Raw genomic sequence first — 20,097 nt, 5'->3', positions numbered from 1 at the left:
CTGGTGCCGGGGGAATGTACTCATTGTGCCTTTCTCGGCGGTCATTGAGTACATACCTTAAATCATCGTCTCTTCGCTGCTGCTCGCTGACTCCGAGCTGACTAAAGACATTATTCTGCCTGGGCTGCCCCCCAGTGTTATGTCCTGCTGGTCGGTCTTCTCTAGGTGGGGGGCTCCTGCCTCCACCTCTCTCTTCGTTCCTCCAACCAGCATTTCCTCTGCATGAGTCGGCTTCATTGTAGCCATGGCCATCTCTGAACCGTGGTTGGCTATGGTGCGACCGACTATTCCCTCTGTTGCCTCCTTAATTAGGCTGGCATTCCCCGAGCATTAGGGGGAGGCCTGCACTGGTCGGTGGGTCCCCGTGCATTGTCATGCCGTGGGGGGCCCCTGACCGCAGAGCCTGTCTCTGAGTTCCTCCTATTGCTAGAAGGACGCTGCCCCCGGCTTGGTGGATGTGAATCTTCATCCCCTGGGCGTCTAGGGTTGCGGGGCTGTTGCCCGGCCCTATTCTGCCTTGGGCGCAGGGGATTGCCTCGACCAGCCTGAGACGGAGGCTGTGGCTCAGGATCCCTAGGTGGGACATCATCCTGAGGCATAGGTGGCTGCTCCGGCCTCTGAGGGCTTACTGGCTGGAGCGGAGGACTAGGATTGGGACCCCTTTGAGGTGGCCCATTTGGTGGCTGATCTGGCTGGGAGGCTGGTGCAGCCTGATTCCTAGCCAGTTGGATGGTTGCTTCAAGGGCTGCCATGGCATCTCTCTGTCGACGGTCCATCTCCGCCTGCCGCTCGCTCAGCTCCTGGCGCTGGCGCTGGCGCTCTATCTCCCTTTGTTGTGGCACCATTATCTCAGCAGCATTCTCTTGATTGGCCCTCAGATTGGCCAACTCATCTTGCAACATCCCCAGTGTTGCCTTCAGGGACTTTGAATCCAACTCCTCCTTATCAAACTCCAAATGAGGTTCGTCTTCAGCTACATTTGGGGGAGGAGGCTGGGATGGTGCAGCGGCAGCCTGTCCAGTCTTAGTAGTTTTTTCCATTATATTATTTGTCAAGCTCTCAATGAAAGCACCAGAATGTTGACCCTCGTTTTGGTCAACGACACGGAGTCAAATATACGACAAGAAAATAGTACGATGCTTGAGAAAACAATCTAATGGAAAGTAAAGAATACAAAGAATTATAGTGGTTCGGCCCCAGTGATTGGTAATGACCTACGTCCACTTGATACTATTATTAATATTGAGCTTCAAAGGCGTGATCAAAGAACTAAGGTTTTTTGAGTTTCACAGACCTTAGAAGGAGAAAACAATACAAACGATGGATAATAGTAATGCAATTCGGAAATAGTTCAAAGGATCCCCCCTTGAGCTATTTCTTGTATATTTATAGACTCAAGGAGGGTTACAAGAGTCAATTAATCATATCTTTTCTTAATAAACGGATCTTCAGGTTATAATGAAGAGATATTCTCAGATATTATTACAACTGTATAGATATACACATAAATAAATAGAGTATACGACCAGACTGGTCGTATATAAAACTTGAACTTCGCATACAGAAATATCTCTAGTCGAGAGGCGAGCAGCATCTTTGCCACGTGTCGAAGATTCTTGCCACGTCATCAACAGTTGTTTTTTGGATAAACAATATTATAAATAGTTATACATTTTTAATTATAATTTATACACTAAAAATTGAATACTTAATGATCTAAAATTATAAAATCAATTAATATCTGCTATGTACATATTCTAAATATAAATATAATGTATCATATTAGTATTTTGGATTTTTAACACATTATATTACATTTTAATTAATTTTACAAATATAAATAAAAATAATATATTACATTAACTTTTACAATATCTATCGCATTATATTATATTTGTATTAATTTTATAAGTATAAATAATTAACCTCGTTTTTTCTCTCATTGCTTCCTTTCACTTTCTCTCTTCTTATTTTTTTCTCTCTTCTCACACTACTACAAAAACGAGACAGCTTTTAACTGTTGCTATTGAATAACGTCAACAGTCAACTAATTGTCATATTTGTCTATGCTGGCATAGAGGTAGCTACGCCGACAGTTATTATGTGTTGTTGTTGTTGGCTACGTCGACAGTTATTAGGGTCAATAGCAACACCTTTTAACTGTCGGTGTTAGTCTAGAATTAACTGTCGGCGTTGAGGTCAATAGCGACAATCAAAAGCAACGGTGACAGTTATTAGCTATTAGTGTCACTACAACAAAATAGAGGTTTTATGACTTTAATTGGGAGACATTGGAAGTCTACAATGTCTCCCACTTAGTGAGACGTTGTTGCTAGGGTCATTGTAGGTATATATCTCACGTCTCCCATTGGGAGGCGTGCCTCACTTCCCACGTCTCCCACTGGGAGAGGTGAGTCACTTCCCACGTCTCCCAATGAGAGAGGTGGAAAGTCAACATTTGACTTTCCACCTCTCCCATTGGGAGACGTGGGAAGTCTCCCACATTTAAAAAAAAAATTAAATAAATTTATAATTAATATTATTTTAATTTGATTTAATAATTAATTAAATTGAAATAATATTAATTTAAATTGAAATTATTTTAATTTAAATTGAAATTATTTAAATTAATTTAATAATCAATTAAATTGAAATAATATTAATTTAATAATCAATTAAATTGAAAGAAAAAAATATATTTGTTAGATATATACAAGAAATACAATATTTGTTAGAAATATTCAAAATAAACAAATATTTAACTGTCGACGTAGAGTCCTGCTAAGAAATTACGATTGTCAACAGAGTTGACTGTCGTGGTTGGGTGTCGAGAAAGTCCAGTTTTGTAGTAGTGTCATTTTCTTTCTTCTCATTTTCTCTCTCATCACTTATAATCTCATCATTTTATCTCTCATTATTTACTATACCTCATTGTTTTCTCTCATCACTTTCTCTCTCATTTTTTCTCACATCATTTTCTCCCTTCTCAATATCTCTTTCATCATTTTCTCTTTCCTCAAATTTTATCTCCTTACTTTCTCACTCCTTATTTGTCATCACTTTTACTTTCACATTACTTTAATCTCATTATATATTACAAATTTTTTTATATGTTCTCATTTCTATAAACACAAGTTTGAAAACAAAAAAAAAATAGAAAACAATTAATGTCAAACATGCCCAAATTTAGCTCATTCTTTAGGTAATTAAATTTGTATCATAATCAGAAAATTATAAATTGATTCTATTTATATTCTCTCAAGTAATGATGGATAAATTTGTATTGGCCCTCTCTATATATTAGTTCAAGTTCTATCACTTTTCTTAAGTCTATCTTTATTTTTAATATCCATGTATCAACCTATATAAATAAAAAAAAATGTTAGTCATTCCGGTTAAGCGGCTCTCTCGAACTGATGTGGCTATTTTCAATTGGCGAACAACTTGTAAAAGCTGACTATTCGACTACTTTTGTAAGCTGACGGCCACTTGGAAAATTTCATGTGACCCATGTTACTGCTCGGAATACCATGACTTGGCTAATCTTCACTCTCTATTGGAGCTTCATCGCAAGCCTCCCATGCTAACAAAATAGCCAAGTCATGGTCTTGGTGGGAGTACAAGACTGGAATGCCGCCCAGGCCGCCAACAAAATAACAGTCTTCTTTGGCTTCATGGCTTTGTTTTTGTTTGGCACTACTTTGTTTCTTTTCTTTTCTTTTCTTTTGTTTTCTTTCGTGTGAGATAGATATGAGCACATAGATTAAGTTCCTTTTTTTATTAAATAAAACTCAAGAAAATTTGACCATAATATATAAAACAATAATAAACCAAATTTCAACCTAATAAAGACTAAATAAATTATATAATTACTAATTTATATATTTCACAACTTCAGAGTATGCCAAGTTTGTTCCTATAGAAGGGTAACAAGTTGCAACAAACTACTTACCATTTTAGGACAAGAAATAGTAAACGGTTTAAAATGTAGAAAAATATGTTAACCAACAAATTATAATAAAACATCAATAAAGTGTTACTCTATATTAGAATAACTATATATAGTCATAAAAAAATTTAGCTCCAATTTAAAAAAAATATATAAATAAGAATAAACTACACATTGTAATAAATCATAATATTTCTCGCAATTAGAAAATATGTCTCCGAATGGTAATAATTGTTTTAACATTATCTTATAAATGCTAAAAATGCATAATAAAATTAATTATTAATTATTAATTTAGATTTCTAAAATAACTTTATATATATTTTCAACATTATATAAATATGTACATTATAATTATACATTTATATCATTTTCTTTTATCAATTATTACACATTAAATTTGACAGTAATAAAATACGTTCATTATTACTATTTACTGTAAATAGTATAATAACAATCAAAGATATATACTCATCGTTCCAGCTAGTTCCAACTTAAGACATTGAAAAGTATAATACCACGTTTGTTATGTAGCAAATATCTCACCAAAATGAAAAGGTGGTTTATCTTATTACCCTTTTCAGTAAAAAAATTCTTCATAAATCACTACAAGAAACCAGTTCTTTGCCGGCGCAATAAAATCACTTTCACCAGCGCAATTCGTGAATTGCACCGGCAAAAATCAAACCCTTTGCCGGCGCAATTTTACGCCGGTAAAGTTGACTTTTTCAGGCGCAATTCGGGGTTGCGCCAGCAAAAGTAATGCCAGATTTTCAAAATAAAACATATAAACTTTTGCCGGCGCATTTCACCTAACGCGCCGGCAAAAGTCAACGTGCTTTTTAAATTTTCACACGTTTGAAATAAGGTAGGTTGGCATACTTTTGCCGGCGCGTTTAGTTGCGCCGGCAAAAGTGCAAAAACGCGCCGGCAAAAGTCGAGATAATTAAAACGACGTCATTTTATTTTAGGGTTTACTTAAACACTTTTGCCGACGCAGTTTTAGACTTTTGCCGGCGCAACGAAACGCGCCGGCAAAAGTTATAACGATATAACCAGCCGCCCGAGCCTCCTTCTTCCCCATTTCAGTTTTACAGTTTCGAAACAAAGCATCTCTCTCTCTCTCTCCTCTGTGATAATCTCTCCGACCACCGTGAGCCATAATCCCACCGTGGCTTCTCTCTCAAGGTTAGTGAAGCTTATCTCTCATGGTTAGTATTCGGTATTTTTAACATTTTTTTATTTTTTTCTCTATATTTTGTTTTGTAATTGTATTTTTTTTTTGTTATTCTCTCCCTAATATAAACAGGTGTGTAGCTCCTCTCGGTAAAATAAGACTAAAAATGTTAGTTTATATATATATGTTTCGGTTTATATATATATTTATTTCGTTATATATATATATATCTGATTATATATATATTTATATTTATCAGTTTATATATATCAGTATATGTATATGTTTTTATATATCGGTATATATATATATATGTTTATATATCTGAATATATATATATTTATATATATGCATATGATATATGTTTATGTATATGTGTAAATGTGTTTATATATATATGTTTATGTATATGTGTAAATGTGTGTGTATATATGTTTATTTAATGTTAAATTTTTTTAGAAAATTGATTAATATAAATATATGTGTGTGATATTTGGTATTATAGTTATATTTTTCTTTTAAAAAAATAAATAAATATGTGTAGTTTTATAAAAATGAGATTAATAATGAAAAATAAAATACGATTTTAGTATTTATTAAAAAAATTTGATTGGAGTATGTATATTTTTTAATTTTAATGCTTAATATGTATATTAAAAAACAGATTAGATTATGTATATTAAAAAAATATATATTATATTTTTTATATTAAATATTATTTGTTTATAAATATTTATTAAATAAATTGTTTTGATGTTACTGATATAAAATGATATAAAAAGATTTGATATATGTTATTAATCTTGGTTTATGTTGTGCATGTTATGAGAATGTTCTGTATATTGCTCTGGGAATATTCTGGTTATATATGTGTTTAATTTGTAGGTTTTTCAATTTTTGGGATAGTTTGAAATATAGTCGTTATGCTGCCCAAATTTTGTTGGGGTTAGTAAAATTAATAAAAGTTTAATAATTAATTAAATAAAAATTTAAGTATAATTAAAAATTCATCAGAAAAATAATTTTTAACTATAATTTAAATAAAATAAAATTACCAATCATAATAATTAATAATTAATTTTAACATTAATATTAGATGTTTTGTAATTGAAAAAGTTAAAAATATAAATGATTTAATAAAATATAAATATAATAAAATTATTATTGATTAAGTAAATAATCCAATACAAATTGAAGAATTTAATAAAAAATTACAAAATGGAGATTAATGTATAATTAAATTAATTTTAAATTAAAAGTAATAAATAAGTAAATGTTAAAGTTGATTAGTCAACGGACACGTGGCAGTACATGATTGATCTACATTGTTATTATTCTTAAAATAATTTTTAATTTATTTTTTAATTTAACAAAAAAGTAAAATTTACATTTTTTTTAAAAAAAAATCAAAATTTTTGTCAACTTAAGATTAAGTATGAAAAATACATGTTTTTTTTAAATTTAATTTTATATTGTTAATATCATCAAATTTTTTAATTTATTATTATTATTAAAATCTTCCTATTTATCATTTTGTCTACTTGTTTGCAATTAAAGATTAAGTAATTTTGTTTAAAATCTAAGCAATAATTTAAGATTAAATATTTTTTTTACTTAATCCTAAATAATTGATTAAAAGCAGCAAATTTGATTTTTTTTTTTTTTTTTTTTTGTAAAAAATGAAAAAAAAAATATTTTTTGTTACCTTTAAATTGGAAAACAATAAATTGGATTTTTTAAAAAAAAATAAAAATATAAAATGATTTTTTTTATGAAAAATTATTTAAAATAATAATAATGTGTACCAATCATGTGGTGTCACGTGTCATGTAAGTGTTAGTAAGTTGTAAGTTTGAGTAATTTAGCCGCGAATATCTCTATAAATAATTATTTTTGCCAGGGATAGGATATTATTATCAGTTAGTGATAATTAGGGAGACAAACAGTCATGAAATACTTTGACTATCATTTCCCTCATTTTAAGACAATTATTAATATTTTCTTAATTATTTCGCTTAAAGATGGCGAGCGACAGGAGCTGGATGAGTGCGAGGAATCGTTGGTCTCTGGAGTATAGAAATGGTGTTAAGGAGTTCTTCGATATCGCCAAAAATCAGTTGAACGATCGGGGTTTGGTTCGCTGTCCGTGCAAGAAATGTGGGAATGTTAAGTTTCAGCCTATAAATGCAATTTCGATGCATTTATTCAACAATGGCATCGTACAGTCCTACAAAGTGTGGCATTACCATGGAGAGGCGCTGCCGTCGCCACCAGCTGTGGTACGAGATCATGATAGAGATGAGATAGCGGATATCCTGGAGGATGTTTACGCTGAAGATGACGTTCCCGCTGGAAACTATAATGATCCTCCCCAAGATGATCCTCAACATCGCGACAAGTATGACAATTTATTTAAGGAGATGTCAAGTGAACTGTACCCGGGTTGCCGAAAGTATTCCGCGTTGAACTTCTTGGTGAAGCTGATGCATCTCAAAGTAATTAACAAGTGCAGCAATCATTACTTTGATGGTTTGCTGGAATTGTTATTCGACGCTATGCCTGACGGAACAATTTTACCTAAGTCTAACTATGAGGCGAAGGCAAAGTTGCGGAGTATTGGATTGGGATATGAGTCCATCGATGCTTGCAAGCATGACTGTGCACTGTTTTGGAAGGAGAATGCGAATTTGGAATTGTGTCCGGTTTGTGGTGAGTGTCGCTGGCAAGATAATCGTGGGAACGGGAAGAAAGTGGCCCATAAGGTCATGCGGTACTTTCCGTTGACGCCGAGATTGAAAAGGCTATACAGTTCCAGATATACTGCAGAGGATATGAGATGGCACTATTCTAAAAGGCCAAGGGAAGATGGTGTGATGAGGCACCCCGCTGACAGTAAGGCGTGGAAGCACCTTGATGAGCTGTACCCATCTTTCGCAGCCGAACCTCGAAATGTTAGGCTTAGGTTGGCTACAGATGGTTTCAATCCTTTTGGGAACATGAGCAACTCTTACAGCATGTGGCCTGTGATACTTGTCCCATACAACTTGCCGCCGTGGAAGTGCATGAAACAATAGTCATTAATGTTGTCTATTCTTATTCCAGGTCCTTCTTCACCTGGAAAAGATATCGATGTCTATATGAGACCTTTGGTTGACGAGTTGAAGGAGTTATGGATGAATGGTGTCGAGACAAGAGATGCATACAATAGTACCTTGTTCAATATGCGTGCAGCAATGTAATGCCCCGGATTCCCTATTGTGGCTAATGGCTGGTTTAGTAGGCCGGGAGGGCCATAACTGTTTAATTATGCCATTAAATGTGTTTATGCATGTGTATGAGAATTATATTATTATATGATGTTAAATGTATGCTTGTGAGTCCACATTTGTTTACAGGGGTATTATGGTAATCTGGCCCGTCGAGGGTATAATTGTATATTTGTATGTGTGATAATGATATATTGTGAGACCACATTATAATGTGGATTGGTTCGAGTATTCCGACATGAGACGATCGTTAACGTGATTATCGGTTTGGTCATAACAGATTTGAGCTCGGGGCTCGGGGTGAGTCTCGGGGTGATATTAAAGGTTATAGCGTTACCGGGGATTTTAGGGTAACGGGTTATGAAATATTTGAGTTTGAGGATATTGAGATTAGCGGGAATTGGGAAGCGTTAATTATAATTAACGGGTTAAGCTAGAAGTACCAATTTTACCCCTAGAGTAGTTTGAAAGGCTTTAGATGTCACAAGGGCATTTTGGTCTTTTTAGGGGAGGATATATATAAGGTTTAGTGGCTGAAGGCTGTGGAATAAAACAGAGAAAAACAGAGTTTTGCCTCCTCCATTCCCGTACATCACCCTCTTCATTGCTTCTTTGAGGTTTTGGAGCTCTAGTTGTGGATTCAAGCTAAAGGAACTTAGGGCTGGGTTGGAGACTTGGTTCTGCTTGTGTGGGAAGTTCAAAACAGGTTCTAAGGTAAGCATTGACCATTGAATTCAAATTAAGCTCTATTTTTGTTCTAGCTTTTGATTCATGGAGTTTGATGTGGGAAGTGAGAATCAAAGGGGGTTTTGGTGTTGGTTTGTTTGGGGTTTGATGTGAGTAAGCTAAGGGTGTTGTTTGGGGGTTCAATTATGGGTTAGGAAGAGGTTTTAAGATGGTTTGAGGGACTGGTTTGAGAGGAAAAACGCACAGGGAGAAAACTGGTTCGTGTGGCCGACTTAGCCATTCTGGGATGGGCGCCGCGGCGCAGCAGGGGAGCGCCGCGGCCCTTGGCGTTTGGCAGGCAGGGAGCCTCTCTGTCTGGAGGCGCGCCGCGGCGCAAAAGCAGGGAGGGCCGCGGCCCTTAGAGCCAATTTTGCTAAAAATAAGGTTTTTAGCTTGGGGATTCAAACCATAGGCCTCGGGGTTGGACCTAGTACCCGGTTGGGTAGTATTTGATGTCTCGGGGGCTGGGATTTGGTTTGGGAACCCTTGGTTATCATTTTTATTGATGAATCCTATATTTTGGTTATGACCAGGTGACCGTCGAGGAATTTAAAGGTTGATCGTTCTCAGGGGTCGTTCATATTATAATACTCACTCGAACCAGAGGTAAGAAAACAGTGTATGAATATAGTTGCACCCTGTACAGGTATATGGCATGTATGATTTGATATTTGAGGCATGCTGGTTGATATATGTGGACATGGATTGCACATATTAAGTGCTAGTGAATGCTGATTACCTGCTTGAGACACTGACTAGTCAGGGACCGACTCTAAAGTCGAGAATTATGCATTGAATGGCTCTATAGCATTAATGCCTGACCGACCCTAGGGTCGAGAAACTTATAAGCGCTTGCCTGGTCTACGACCAGATGATTATAGCCAAGGTATATGACCCCGGTGACCGTTTGTCACAAGGCTAAGGGACGTTGTCCATAGTTTCGACTATAGAGTCGTGAGGAAGGTTATATTGGTGACTAGTCACCTTGCACCTGTCCTAAACAAACTTATAAATGAAACACTTATCGATTAAGCCCTGGTGACCATATCGTCACATGGCTAGAGGGAGCGATGCTCATTATTGTGACTTTTGGCTATTGTCACCTATTTGTTGGACTGATAGTCCTGAGGGAATGACTATGATTATTGTTGATATTATATCATGCTATATTGTGTTTTCTTGCTGGGCCTCGGCTCATGGGTGCTTTGTGGTGCAGGTAAAGGAAAGGAAAAGCTTGGCCAGCCTTGAGTGGAGAGCTTGGGCGATGTAATGTACATACAGAGCCGCTTGACTGCCACGGTCAAAGAGTTCTCAGAGGGACTAGGGGTTTACCCTATTTTCGCCGCTTAGGCCGGCGGAGTTTGTATATTTGGAACTGTAGCAACTCTTTTGTAACTTGAACTACTTGTAAACATTTTAAAAGGCTCATGAGCAGTTTATTTACTTAGTAAAATGTACCCTTTCCTTTTTGTTGGTTTTTCACCTTAACCTGTTAATGGTACCTAGATCACGTTTTTAACCAAAGGACTCGGGTAGCGGGTCAAATTTCTGGTTCACCGTTCACCGTAACTGTTCTGGGGTAACCAGGGTGTTACAAGCAATCTTGTGGACCATTAACGACTACCCAGCTTATGCTATGATGTCTGGGTGGAGCACAAAAGGGTACAAGGCGTGTCCCACATGCAATGAAGAAACTTCCTCTGTAGGGATTAGAAGTAAAATTGCATACATTGGCCATAGGAGATTTATTGATATGGATCATGAATGGAGGAGCAAACGAGCACTATTCGACGGTAACAGGGAACTCAGGCCACCACCGAAACATTACTCCGGTGATGATGTGTTGAAGCAATTAGAGAATTTGCTGATTAGACATCCTGGGAAACACAAAGAATTTGGTGGTGTGAAACGCAAAAGGGCTCCGATTGAACTTAATTGGTCGAAGAAGAGCATATTTTTCGAGCTTGATTATTGGAAGGAGTTATTGTTGAGGCATAATTTGGACGTAATGCACATTGAGAAGAATGTTTGAGACAGTGTCTTGGGAACTTTGTTGAACTTAGAGGGAAAATCTAAAGACACTGACAAGGCAAGACTTGATCTAGCAGACATGAAAATTAGGGAAAAACTCCACCTCTGCAAAGAGGGAAACAAGTGGAAGAAACCGCACGCCAGTTACACCCTCAGTGTCCCGGAGCGTCGAGTTTTCTGTGAATTTGTGAAGTCAGTTGAATTCCCGGACGGTTTTGCTGCAAACCTTTCGAAGAATGTCAATGTCAATGATGGCAAGATAACTGGGTTGAAATCACACGATTGCCACGTGTTGTTTCAGCAGTTGTTGCCCACCGCAATTAGGTCGTTTTTGGTTCCGGAAGTTCGGAAGCCAATTATTGAGTTGTGCGGTTTTTTCAAAAAACTTTGTGCACGGACTTTGAATGTGAAATACCTTGAGAAGATGGAGACAGACATTATCACCATTTTATGCAAGTTGGAAATGATATTTCCTCCAGCATTTTTCGACATTATGGTGCATTTGGTTTTGCACCTTCCGAAAGAGGCAATTCTTGGCGGTCCCGTGCACTTTAGGTGGATGTATCCCATTGAACGTTCGATGGGAGTTTATAAACAGTATGTAAGAAATCGTGCACGTCCAGAAGGTTCAATCGCAGAAGCTTACGTGGTAAACGAGGCTTTAACCTTTTGCTCAATGTACCTGCGGGGGGTTGAGACTCGATTCAATCGACCTGAGAGGAATGACGATCGCGTTGAATCCCAACCAAATCGGGAATATTCTATTTATAAGGCTGTTGGTCGTCCATTTGGTAAGAAATCAAGTATGCTCCTCAATCCGCAGTTAAAGCAAAAGGCTGAGTGGTATATCTTGAACAATTGTGCCGAAATTAAGGAGTACCTTAGGTGTGTTTTCTAGTATTTTTTCAATAATGATGTTTGGTTTATATACCGAGTAAATGCCAAAATCATAGTTTTTTTGTTCATTTGTAGTGAGCATATGGATGAATTAAGAAGACGGGGGGGCTCGAATCTTGAAGTTCAACAAGAAACTGATTTTCCTCAGTGGTTCAAAGAAAGAGTATGTATATTAGTCAATTCTTTTCTGAAACCCCACTTAGTCAATCCAAAACTAACTTTCAATGTTAATGTTGATAGGTGAACGGTTTGCATGAGTCAACACCTACTGAAGTGAATAATGAATTGTATGCTCTCGCAAACAAATCAAACGGCACCGTGTATTCATATCCAGGGATGATAGTGAATGGTGTGAAATTTGTGACTCGTGGTCGTGATATGAAGCTTAAAACACAAAATTGCGGTGTAATGGTCCCAAGTGAGGAAGGAGTGAACTACTATGGAGTTTTGGAAGAAGTAATTGAATTGTCCTACTTGATGGGTTACAGTGTTGTCCTATTCAAGTGTAGATGGTTCAATACAAGTAGAATTAAAGTGGAATCCAATTTTACGAGCGTATATGTGAAAGAAGAATGTTATAAAGATGATCCTTTCGTTCTCGCATCTCAAGCGAAGTTGGTGTATTATCTTCGAGATGTGAAAAATGGGGATGATTGGAGGCTCGTTAATGAATACATTCCAAGGAATGTATGGGATTTCTCAAATTCCGATGTTGATGATACTGAGACCACAAATGATATACCAATATTGCAAGAAGTTAATTCTTCTTCATTTCAGTTGTGGGTAGAACTTCCAATTTTTGATAATCTTCAGTATGATTGGGTTGATGTCAATGCCACTGAAGTGCACAACGTTGATGATTTGGTTGGCGAAGGTTCAGATGAATTTGTTGTCGATGATGAAGTTGAATTTGAAGACGACACGTTGGCCGAGTATGAAGACGATGAGGATGACGAAAATGTTCTAGTTGATAGTGATAGTGATAGTGATGTTGTAGTTAGTGATGATGAGGACAGTGATATGTAATTTAAACAAGTGTATGTAACTTTTTATTTAATTCAATGAAAACTTTATTTATTATCATTAATTAATGATAGTATCAGATATAGGTACACACGCACCTATTGGATGCTTGGGGATAGTCAATGTATTCATGTACTGGTACTCATTTTTTCAATATATTTGATGAAATATGTTGAAAAAATGGGTAGTCGCACATGTCTGCTTACTATCTCCAAGGGATCTATTAGGTCGGAATAGGGTAGGTTGGGAAAGACAATGAGTAATAAAATGTTAATTCAATAACAAAAAACAATAGTGATGCACCTAGTGGATGCCTTGGGGATAGTCAATGTATTCATGTACTGGTACTCATTTTTTCAATATATTTGATGAAATATATTGAAAAAATGGGTAGTCGCACATGTCTGCTTACTATCTCCAAGGGATCTATTAGGTCGGAATAGGGTAGGTTGGGAAAGACAATAAGTAATAAAATGTTAATTCAATAACAAAAAACAATAGTGATGCACCTAGTGGATGCCTTGGGGATAGATAATGTATTCATGTACTGCTCCTCATTTTTTTAAAATGTTTGAGAAACATTTTAAAAAACTGAGGAGAAGTACATGACTCCTTACTATCTCCAAGGGATCCACTAGGTCGGAATAGGGTAGGTTTGGAAATACCATAATGAATAAATGTTAATTTTATAACAAAAAACAACAGACATACATAATTTGAATTAGTTAATTAATGAATATTTTAATGTAGAATAGCCGAAACAAGTAATGACACAGGTGGTGGCTCCAAGAGAGGCAGGGGAGCTTATTACGGTGCCAATATCGAGAAGGAGCTGGCCATAAAAAAAGTTAGTCATTTGAAAGTAGAGTTTGATAAAGAAACTGGAAAAGCTATTCAAAAGTACGGCAAGTGGTTCAACAATTCCATGGCTCGTTATTTGCGTAGCACCGTACCCCCAACTACACTAGCTTGGGAACAAGTAAAACCAGCTGATATCGAAGTTATTCGAAAGAGACTATCTGTAAGCATTCTTTAAACCTTTAATAACTCGTTATTAAATATTTTGTCTATCTTCATAATATTTTAACAAATTCCAATTTTAATTGTGATTTTAGGAAAAATTCATTTATCCAGAAGACAATCCAGTAATCAACGATGCCATGGTAAGACAGATGCAAAAACATCTGACTGATTGGCGCCACACGATGAAGAAACACTTGGTAGATGTTGGAGGAGAGGTGGACAATGAGAGAGCGAAGTCAAAACCTTTTGTGTCGATTACTTCTTCTGATTGGGCAATTTTGTGTGATTTTTGGGCTTCTGATTCTCACCAGGTATGCCGTAGATTTTACATTAATTTTTAATTATAAAATTACAATTTAGATTAATGAGTACTGTTTTCTTTTTGAAGTGTATATCGAAGAAAAATAAAGAAGCTCAAGCTAAAATGACCATACCAGGAGGACACGGTTCCAAATCCATCGTTGCCCATGTTTATGATCACGTAAATTATAATAACTTATATCCTTACATTTACGAAAATATTATAAATGTCACAATGTTTAAATAATTTGTTTTTTTAGATGGACCCATCTACTGGCCAGCTCCCGAGCATGATCGACACATTCGAGCACCTGCACAAGAAGAAGGATAAGTGGATTAGTGATGCAGCGGCGACAAAACATGTAAGTTGCATAACCTTAACTAATTGATGATCATTTAACTTTAAAAAAGTTTAGTAAATAATTAATAAATATTAATTAGTAATTGGTTGTTGTCAATTAGTAATTATTAATTAAATTTTTAACAATGAAATCTTTATAATCTATGTGCCAATATTTTTATGATTAATGATTGTGGACTAAGATAAAAAAAGAATGTAACTAATGTTGTCCCCGTATCAGGGAGCTTGCGGGCTAAAGTAAATTTGGTCATGAAAATCCATTTCCGATTGAAAAACATGCAAATGTAGTTGATGTATATGTTTGGAGACGTAAATTCCCCATTAATGGAATTAACTGCACCTACCGTATATATCAATAATATCTTCATGATTTTCAATCAGAAATGGATTTTCATGACCAAATTTACTTTAGCCCACTTGCTCCCTGATACGGGAACAAAATTAATTACATTCTTTTTCAATCACTGGTCTGCAGTCATTAATGATAGGATGTTGGCAGATAGATAATAAAGTTATATTTTATATGTTGTTATATTAAAAATTTATAAGTTAGGTTTTCAAATAATGTTATATTGGAATTCGAAATACGTGCTTTTTATTGTGCAGAATGAGATGACCGAACGTCGAGCATCGCAGAGTACGGCCCCTGCATCATCTGCTGCTTCTTGTGTCGGCGATAATGTCGACGGTCATTTCCCGCCTGATATGGATATTGTCACGGATGTCCTTGGACCCCGCTCGCGTTATAAGAAAGGGTTTGGGGGGTTGCCTAGGTTGAAGGCAATTGGCGCAAAGAGGACAACATCTTCGTCAACTTCTCAAATGTCCGGGCAATTGCCACCTGAAGTGGACACCATTTTGCAGCAAAATCAGGACATTATGCTAGAAAATCAGAACCTAAAGAAGCATGTGACTAAACTTGAGAGTCGTCAACGGCGTCAAGATCTCCTGCTCAATGCTTTGTTGAAGCAGGTTGGTCAATTGGCTCCTGGTTTTACTGTTGACTTACCAGACCAGGATTCGGACGAGGACGATGATGCTGACGGGGGCGGGAATGATGAGGCGGCCAGTACTCATTTGTAGAACTTTTTTTCTATTTATTTAAAATTTAATTTATGAGACATTTATTTTACTAAATTACTTTTATATTTTCATGTTTGGTGGAGACAATAAATATTAATAGTTGTAATTTTTTATTTATTAATTTATAAAATTTTAATTTTAATTTTAATTTTATTTCTAATTAAATAATATTACTAAAAAATTAAATAATTATTAATATATTAAAATTGAAAATTATTAATTAATATTAATATATTGAAAATAATATTAGTAATTTAATCAAAATTATTATTTTAAAAATACTTTTACCGGAGCAAAATTACGTCGGCAAAAAGTTTCAATCTTAACTTCACATATACACCTTTACCGGCGCAAAAATGCGCCACTAAAAAATTAAACTATTGCCGGCGCATTATTTCGCCGCTAAAAGTGTTTTCCACAATATCGTGACAGATTTTTTTACCGGCGCATTAATATTTTTACCGGCGTATTTTTTCGTCGCCAAAAAAGGCCATTGCCGGCGCATTATATTTGGGTCGAAAAAAGTGAAATTAGCGACGGAGATACGACGCGATTCTTTGCCGGCGCAAAACTGCGTCGGCAATTGCGCCGGCAAAAGACTCCTTTTTTATAGTGAATTCTGAAAAAGAAAAAATTCTTTCACAACCACAAAATAACTCATTGATACAAAAATTGATATAATTTAAAAGATTGTTAGTAATATACTTGTTTCTAACTTTTATTCCATTCTCAAACCATTTAATATATTCTGGCCCTTTTTTTAGTCAAAATCATTGCACAAGAAAGCTTTATCATTTCTAACGATATTTTGTGTACCTCAATCTTGTATTAATTAATAACTATATTAATGTCGTTAATACTATCAATTCCTTTTATAAATTTCCTTTTTGTTTCTAACATGAGATCCATTGTTAATCTTTTCATTTCAATAAAAGAACTGTAACTTTTATTTACAACTATCAAATTCTTAGACTTGAGAAGTAGTGCTAACTATCCAAATTATAAACCAAATATCTTGATCAACATGCAACATAGTAATTTGGTATAGTAAGTTAATAACAAATAATTTTTTTTCTACATTAATTTTGAATTTAATTATTATTTTTTTGTCATAATTGATATTGTTTCCAACCAATGAGAGACGCTAACTATATTTAGAAATTGACATACTTTTGAAAAATGAAAAATTTACAATATTATATTTTTATAATAAATATATGTTTTTTTTTTATCAAATAACTCTTTTAAAAATTTGAAAAAATTAAAATTTATTTTTATAAATATTAAATAACAACTATAAATATTGGACTATTGATTTTAATCCCATACTTAATATTAAAGTAATCATCTATGAATGGTAACCATTAAAAGTATATATATATATATATAGAAAACAATAAATAGATTTTGATAACTTTGTACGAAATAGCATTCCAAACATTCTAATTAACAACCTTCAACACACCTTATTAAAAATAAATTCCAAACATTTTGTTGAAAATTTTCGACATCCTATTTAGGAAGTTATTTTGCAAAAGTTACAAAAATAATATCAATTTGCAAAATAATATATTATATATATATATATATCTTAATCAATTACCTTGTGAGTAGGGCTATCTAATCGATATTTTATAGCTTGGTTCAAATGAGTCAACTTTTATGGAGTGCTACAAAACGTTTTGGACGTATCTCCAAAAGTCTAGATATGCATGTGCATGCACAATAGTAAATCTCTAATTTTCGACTATAAAAGGAGCTGCTGATCAAATCAGTTCTAATAACCAAAATTTGATTAGCAAAATACCAACTTTATTATTAATTTATAGAGAGAAAGAGCTCTCTCTCATCTCATCACTATAATATATATGGCCAAGATGCATTCCCATGCAGCTGCCAATAATTTATGCATGGCCATTTCCACAATGCTCCTACTTGGGCTGCTGCTTATGTCAACTTTAGACACAACAGGTCAATCTCTCGTCATCTCCTTCTCTAATTACTATGTAATTCTTCTTATGTATTCACCACCATGTCATCATAATATGATTGGTCTTTAATCAAATTAATGAATCAAAATCAGTTATTACTTATTATTTATTGAGGATACTTTTATTAGAGTGTTGTTATTTGACACCTTATCAAGGTAACAAATACCACACAAGATGACACCTCATAATGGGTTAGCGATATTTCATTAAACTTATTAAATTCAATTATGTGAGTCCGATATTGAATTGCATCAATAACAATACGTGACCTCCTTGTGGTGTTAGGCATCGATGGTATCCCTTAGTAATTCTCTTTTTATTGATGTGTTTATTTTAAAATTATAATGAAAGTTTTATTTACAGTACTTTCTTTTTGCATCAATTATTATAAACAAAATTACACATAAAATTCATAATATTAAACATGTATATGCAGCTGCCCAAATTGGAGTTTGCTACGGACTGTTGGGCAACAACTTGCCACCTCCGCAAGAAGTTGTGAATCTCTACCGACAGTACAACATCCGAAGAATGAGACTGTACGGTCAGAACGACGCCGTTTCTCAAGCTCTGAGAGGGACCAACATTGAGCTCATGCTTGGTGTCCCAAACGAAGAACTCGAAGGTATCGCTAACAGCCAATCAACAGCTGACAGGTGGATCCAAAACAACGTCAGAAACTACAACGACGTAAAGTTCAAGTACATCGCCGTGGGAAACATAATCAACCCCTCTGATAGAGCTGCACAGTTTCTCGTTCCGGCCATGGAAAGGATCCAAAACGCTATCAACTCCGCTGGGCTTGGGAGTCGGATCAAGGTCTCGACCTCGGTCCACACTGGAATCCTTGCCGAGTCTTTCCCACCTTCTAAAGGTTCTTTTAGGTCCGACTTTGGGCCTATAATGAACCCTGTAATCCGGTTCTTGGTGAACAACAGATCACCATTGTTGCTCAACTTGTACCCTTACTTTAGTTACATTGGTAACACCAAGGACATTTCTCTTGACTATGCTCTGTTCAGATCCCAGTCGGTTGTGGTGAGAGACGGTCAAAATGAGTACCGAAATCTTTTTGATGCAATCTTGGATGCTGTGTATGCAGCTCTGGAGAAGTCCGGCGGAGGGTCTTTGGAGATTGTCATTTCGGAGACTGGTTGGCCTTCGGCTGGGGGAACAGCGACGTCGTTTGAGAACGCCAGGATTTATAATGGAAACTTGATTCAACATGTGAAGGGAGGGACTCCGAAGAGACCAGGGAGGCCTATAGAGACTTATTTGTTTGCCATGTTCAATGAGAATCAAAAGACCCCTGAATATGAGAAGCATTGGGGACTTTTCTTCCCCAACAAACAGCCCAAATACAATATTAAATTGAAATAATAAGTGTGGTAAGGATTATTGTGTTAAGTACGTACTTGATGTGTGTTGTGTAATAAGGACCAAGTTCATGACTTGCTTCTTTATATGATCCTATTTACATGTAATAATAATATAAAAGTTCACGTGAGAAGTCAGCATGGAAAAAACAATGTTGGCTAACTCCGATAAATAAAGGGAAATTTGAGTTTTATTGTTAATGACGTATCGTGAATTAAAAAAATGCTAAGTCTACTAATAATTTCAAAAAAATGTCAAATCGGTTGACAATATGGAAAATACACCTTCTATAATTTTTCTCATCTACTTTCTCTTCTCTCTCTCTTCTCTCTTCCCTCTCTCTCCCTTAACACATTCCTCTCAACTCTCTTTCTAGAAAATTTTTTTTTTGGGTAAAGTAAAATATAAGAGAAATCAATGTAATGACAAGTATTTTTCACGTAGGACACTAAAAAACTGCATTTCGAACAGATCTAGGCATGATTTTTTCGTTTTTTTTGCAATTTTTTTCAGATCTGAAACTTTGAAATCTGCAGAAAATTAACGTAGTTTGATGGTGCTCGATGGGACCTTCAAAATCAAAATTTTCATTAAAAAATCAATGTTGCTCGATGGTGGTTCAATATAGTGTTCGATGTGATTCTTGCAAGATACGTAATTTTTCACTCGGGTATCCGTTTGAAGTGATTTTTTTTTTTTTTTTGTATTTTTTCAAGATCTACACGTTTGAGAATTGTATATACATATTTGAGAAATATAAATCTTGAAAAAAAAAATGCAAAACATACCTCATGTTCAATATATGTTTTGGTATGTTTTCAAGTTCTAAACTTTGAAAATGTGTATGTGAACATCTAAAACTTGTAAATCTAAAAAAAAATCACTTCAAATGG

The 20,097-nt window shown here is 35.2% G+C and overlaps 1 protein-coding gene across 1 annotated transcript; it reads left to right on the top strand.

Annotated features, from left to right (window-relative positions):
* Positions 1-17,624: 17,624 nt before the first annotated feature.
* LOC133831536 (glucan endo-1,3-beta-glucosidase, basic isoform-like) lies at positions 17,625-19,404 on the top strand. Its single transcript, XM_062261886.1, has 2 exons — positions 17,625-17,807; positions 18,264-19,404. The coding sequence occupies exons 1-2, from the start codon at positions 17,705-17,707 to the stop codon at positions 19,205-19,207; spliced, it is 1,047 nt and encodes a 348-aa protein (XP_062117870.1). The 5' UTR covers positions 17,625-17,704; the 3' UTR covers positions 19,208-19,404.
* The last annotated feature ends 693 nt before the right edge of the window (positions 19,405-20,097 follow it).

This window comes from Humulus lupulus, chromosome 4 (assembly GCF_963169125.1).
Source record: "Humulus lupulus chromosome 4, drHumLupu1.1, whole genome shotgun sequence".
NCBI lineage: Eukaryota > Viridiplantae > Streptophyta > Magnoliopsida > Rosales > Cannabaceae > Humulus > Humulus lupulus.
The sequence above is the reverse complement of the archived record's forward strand: the minus strand, read 5'-3'. Positions and strand labels throughout refer to the sequence as shown.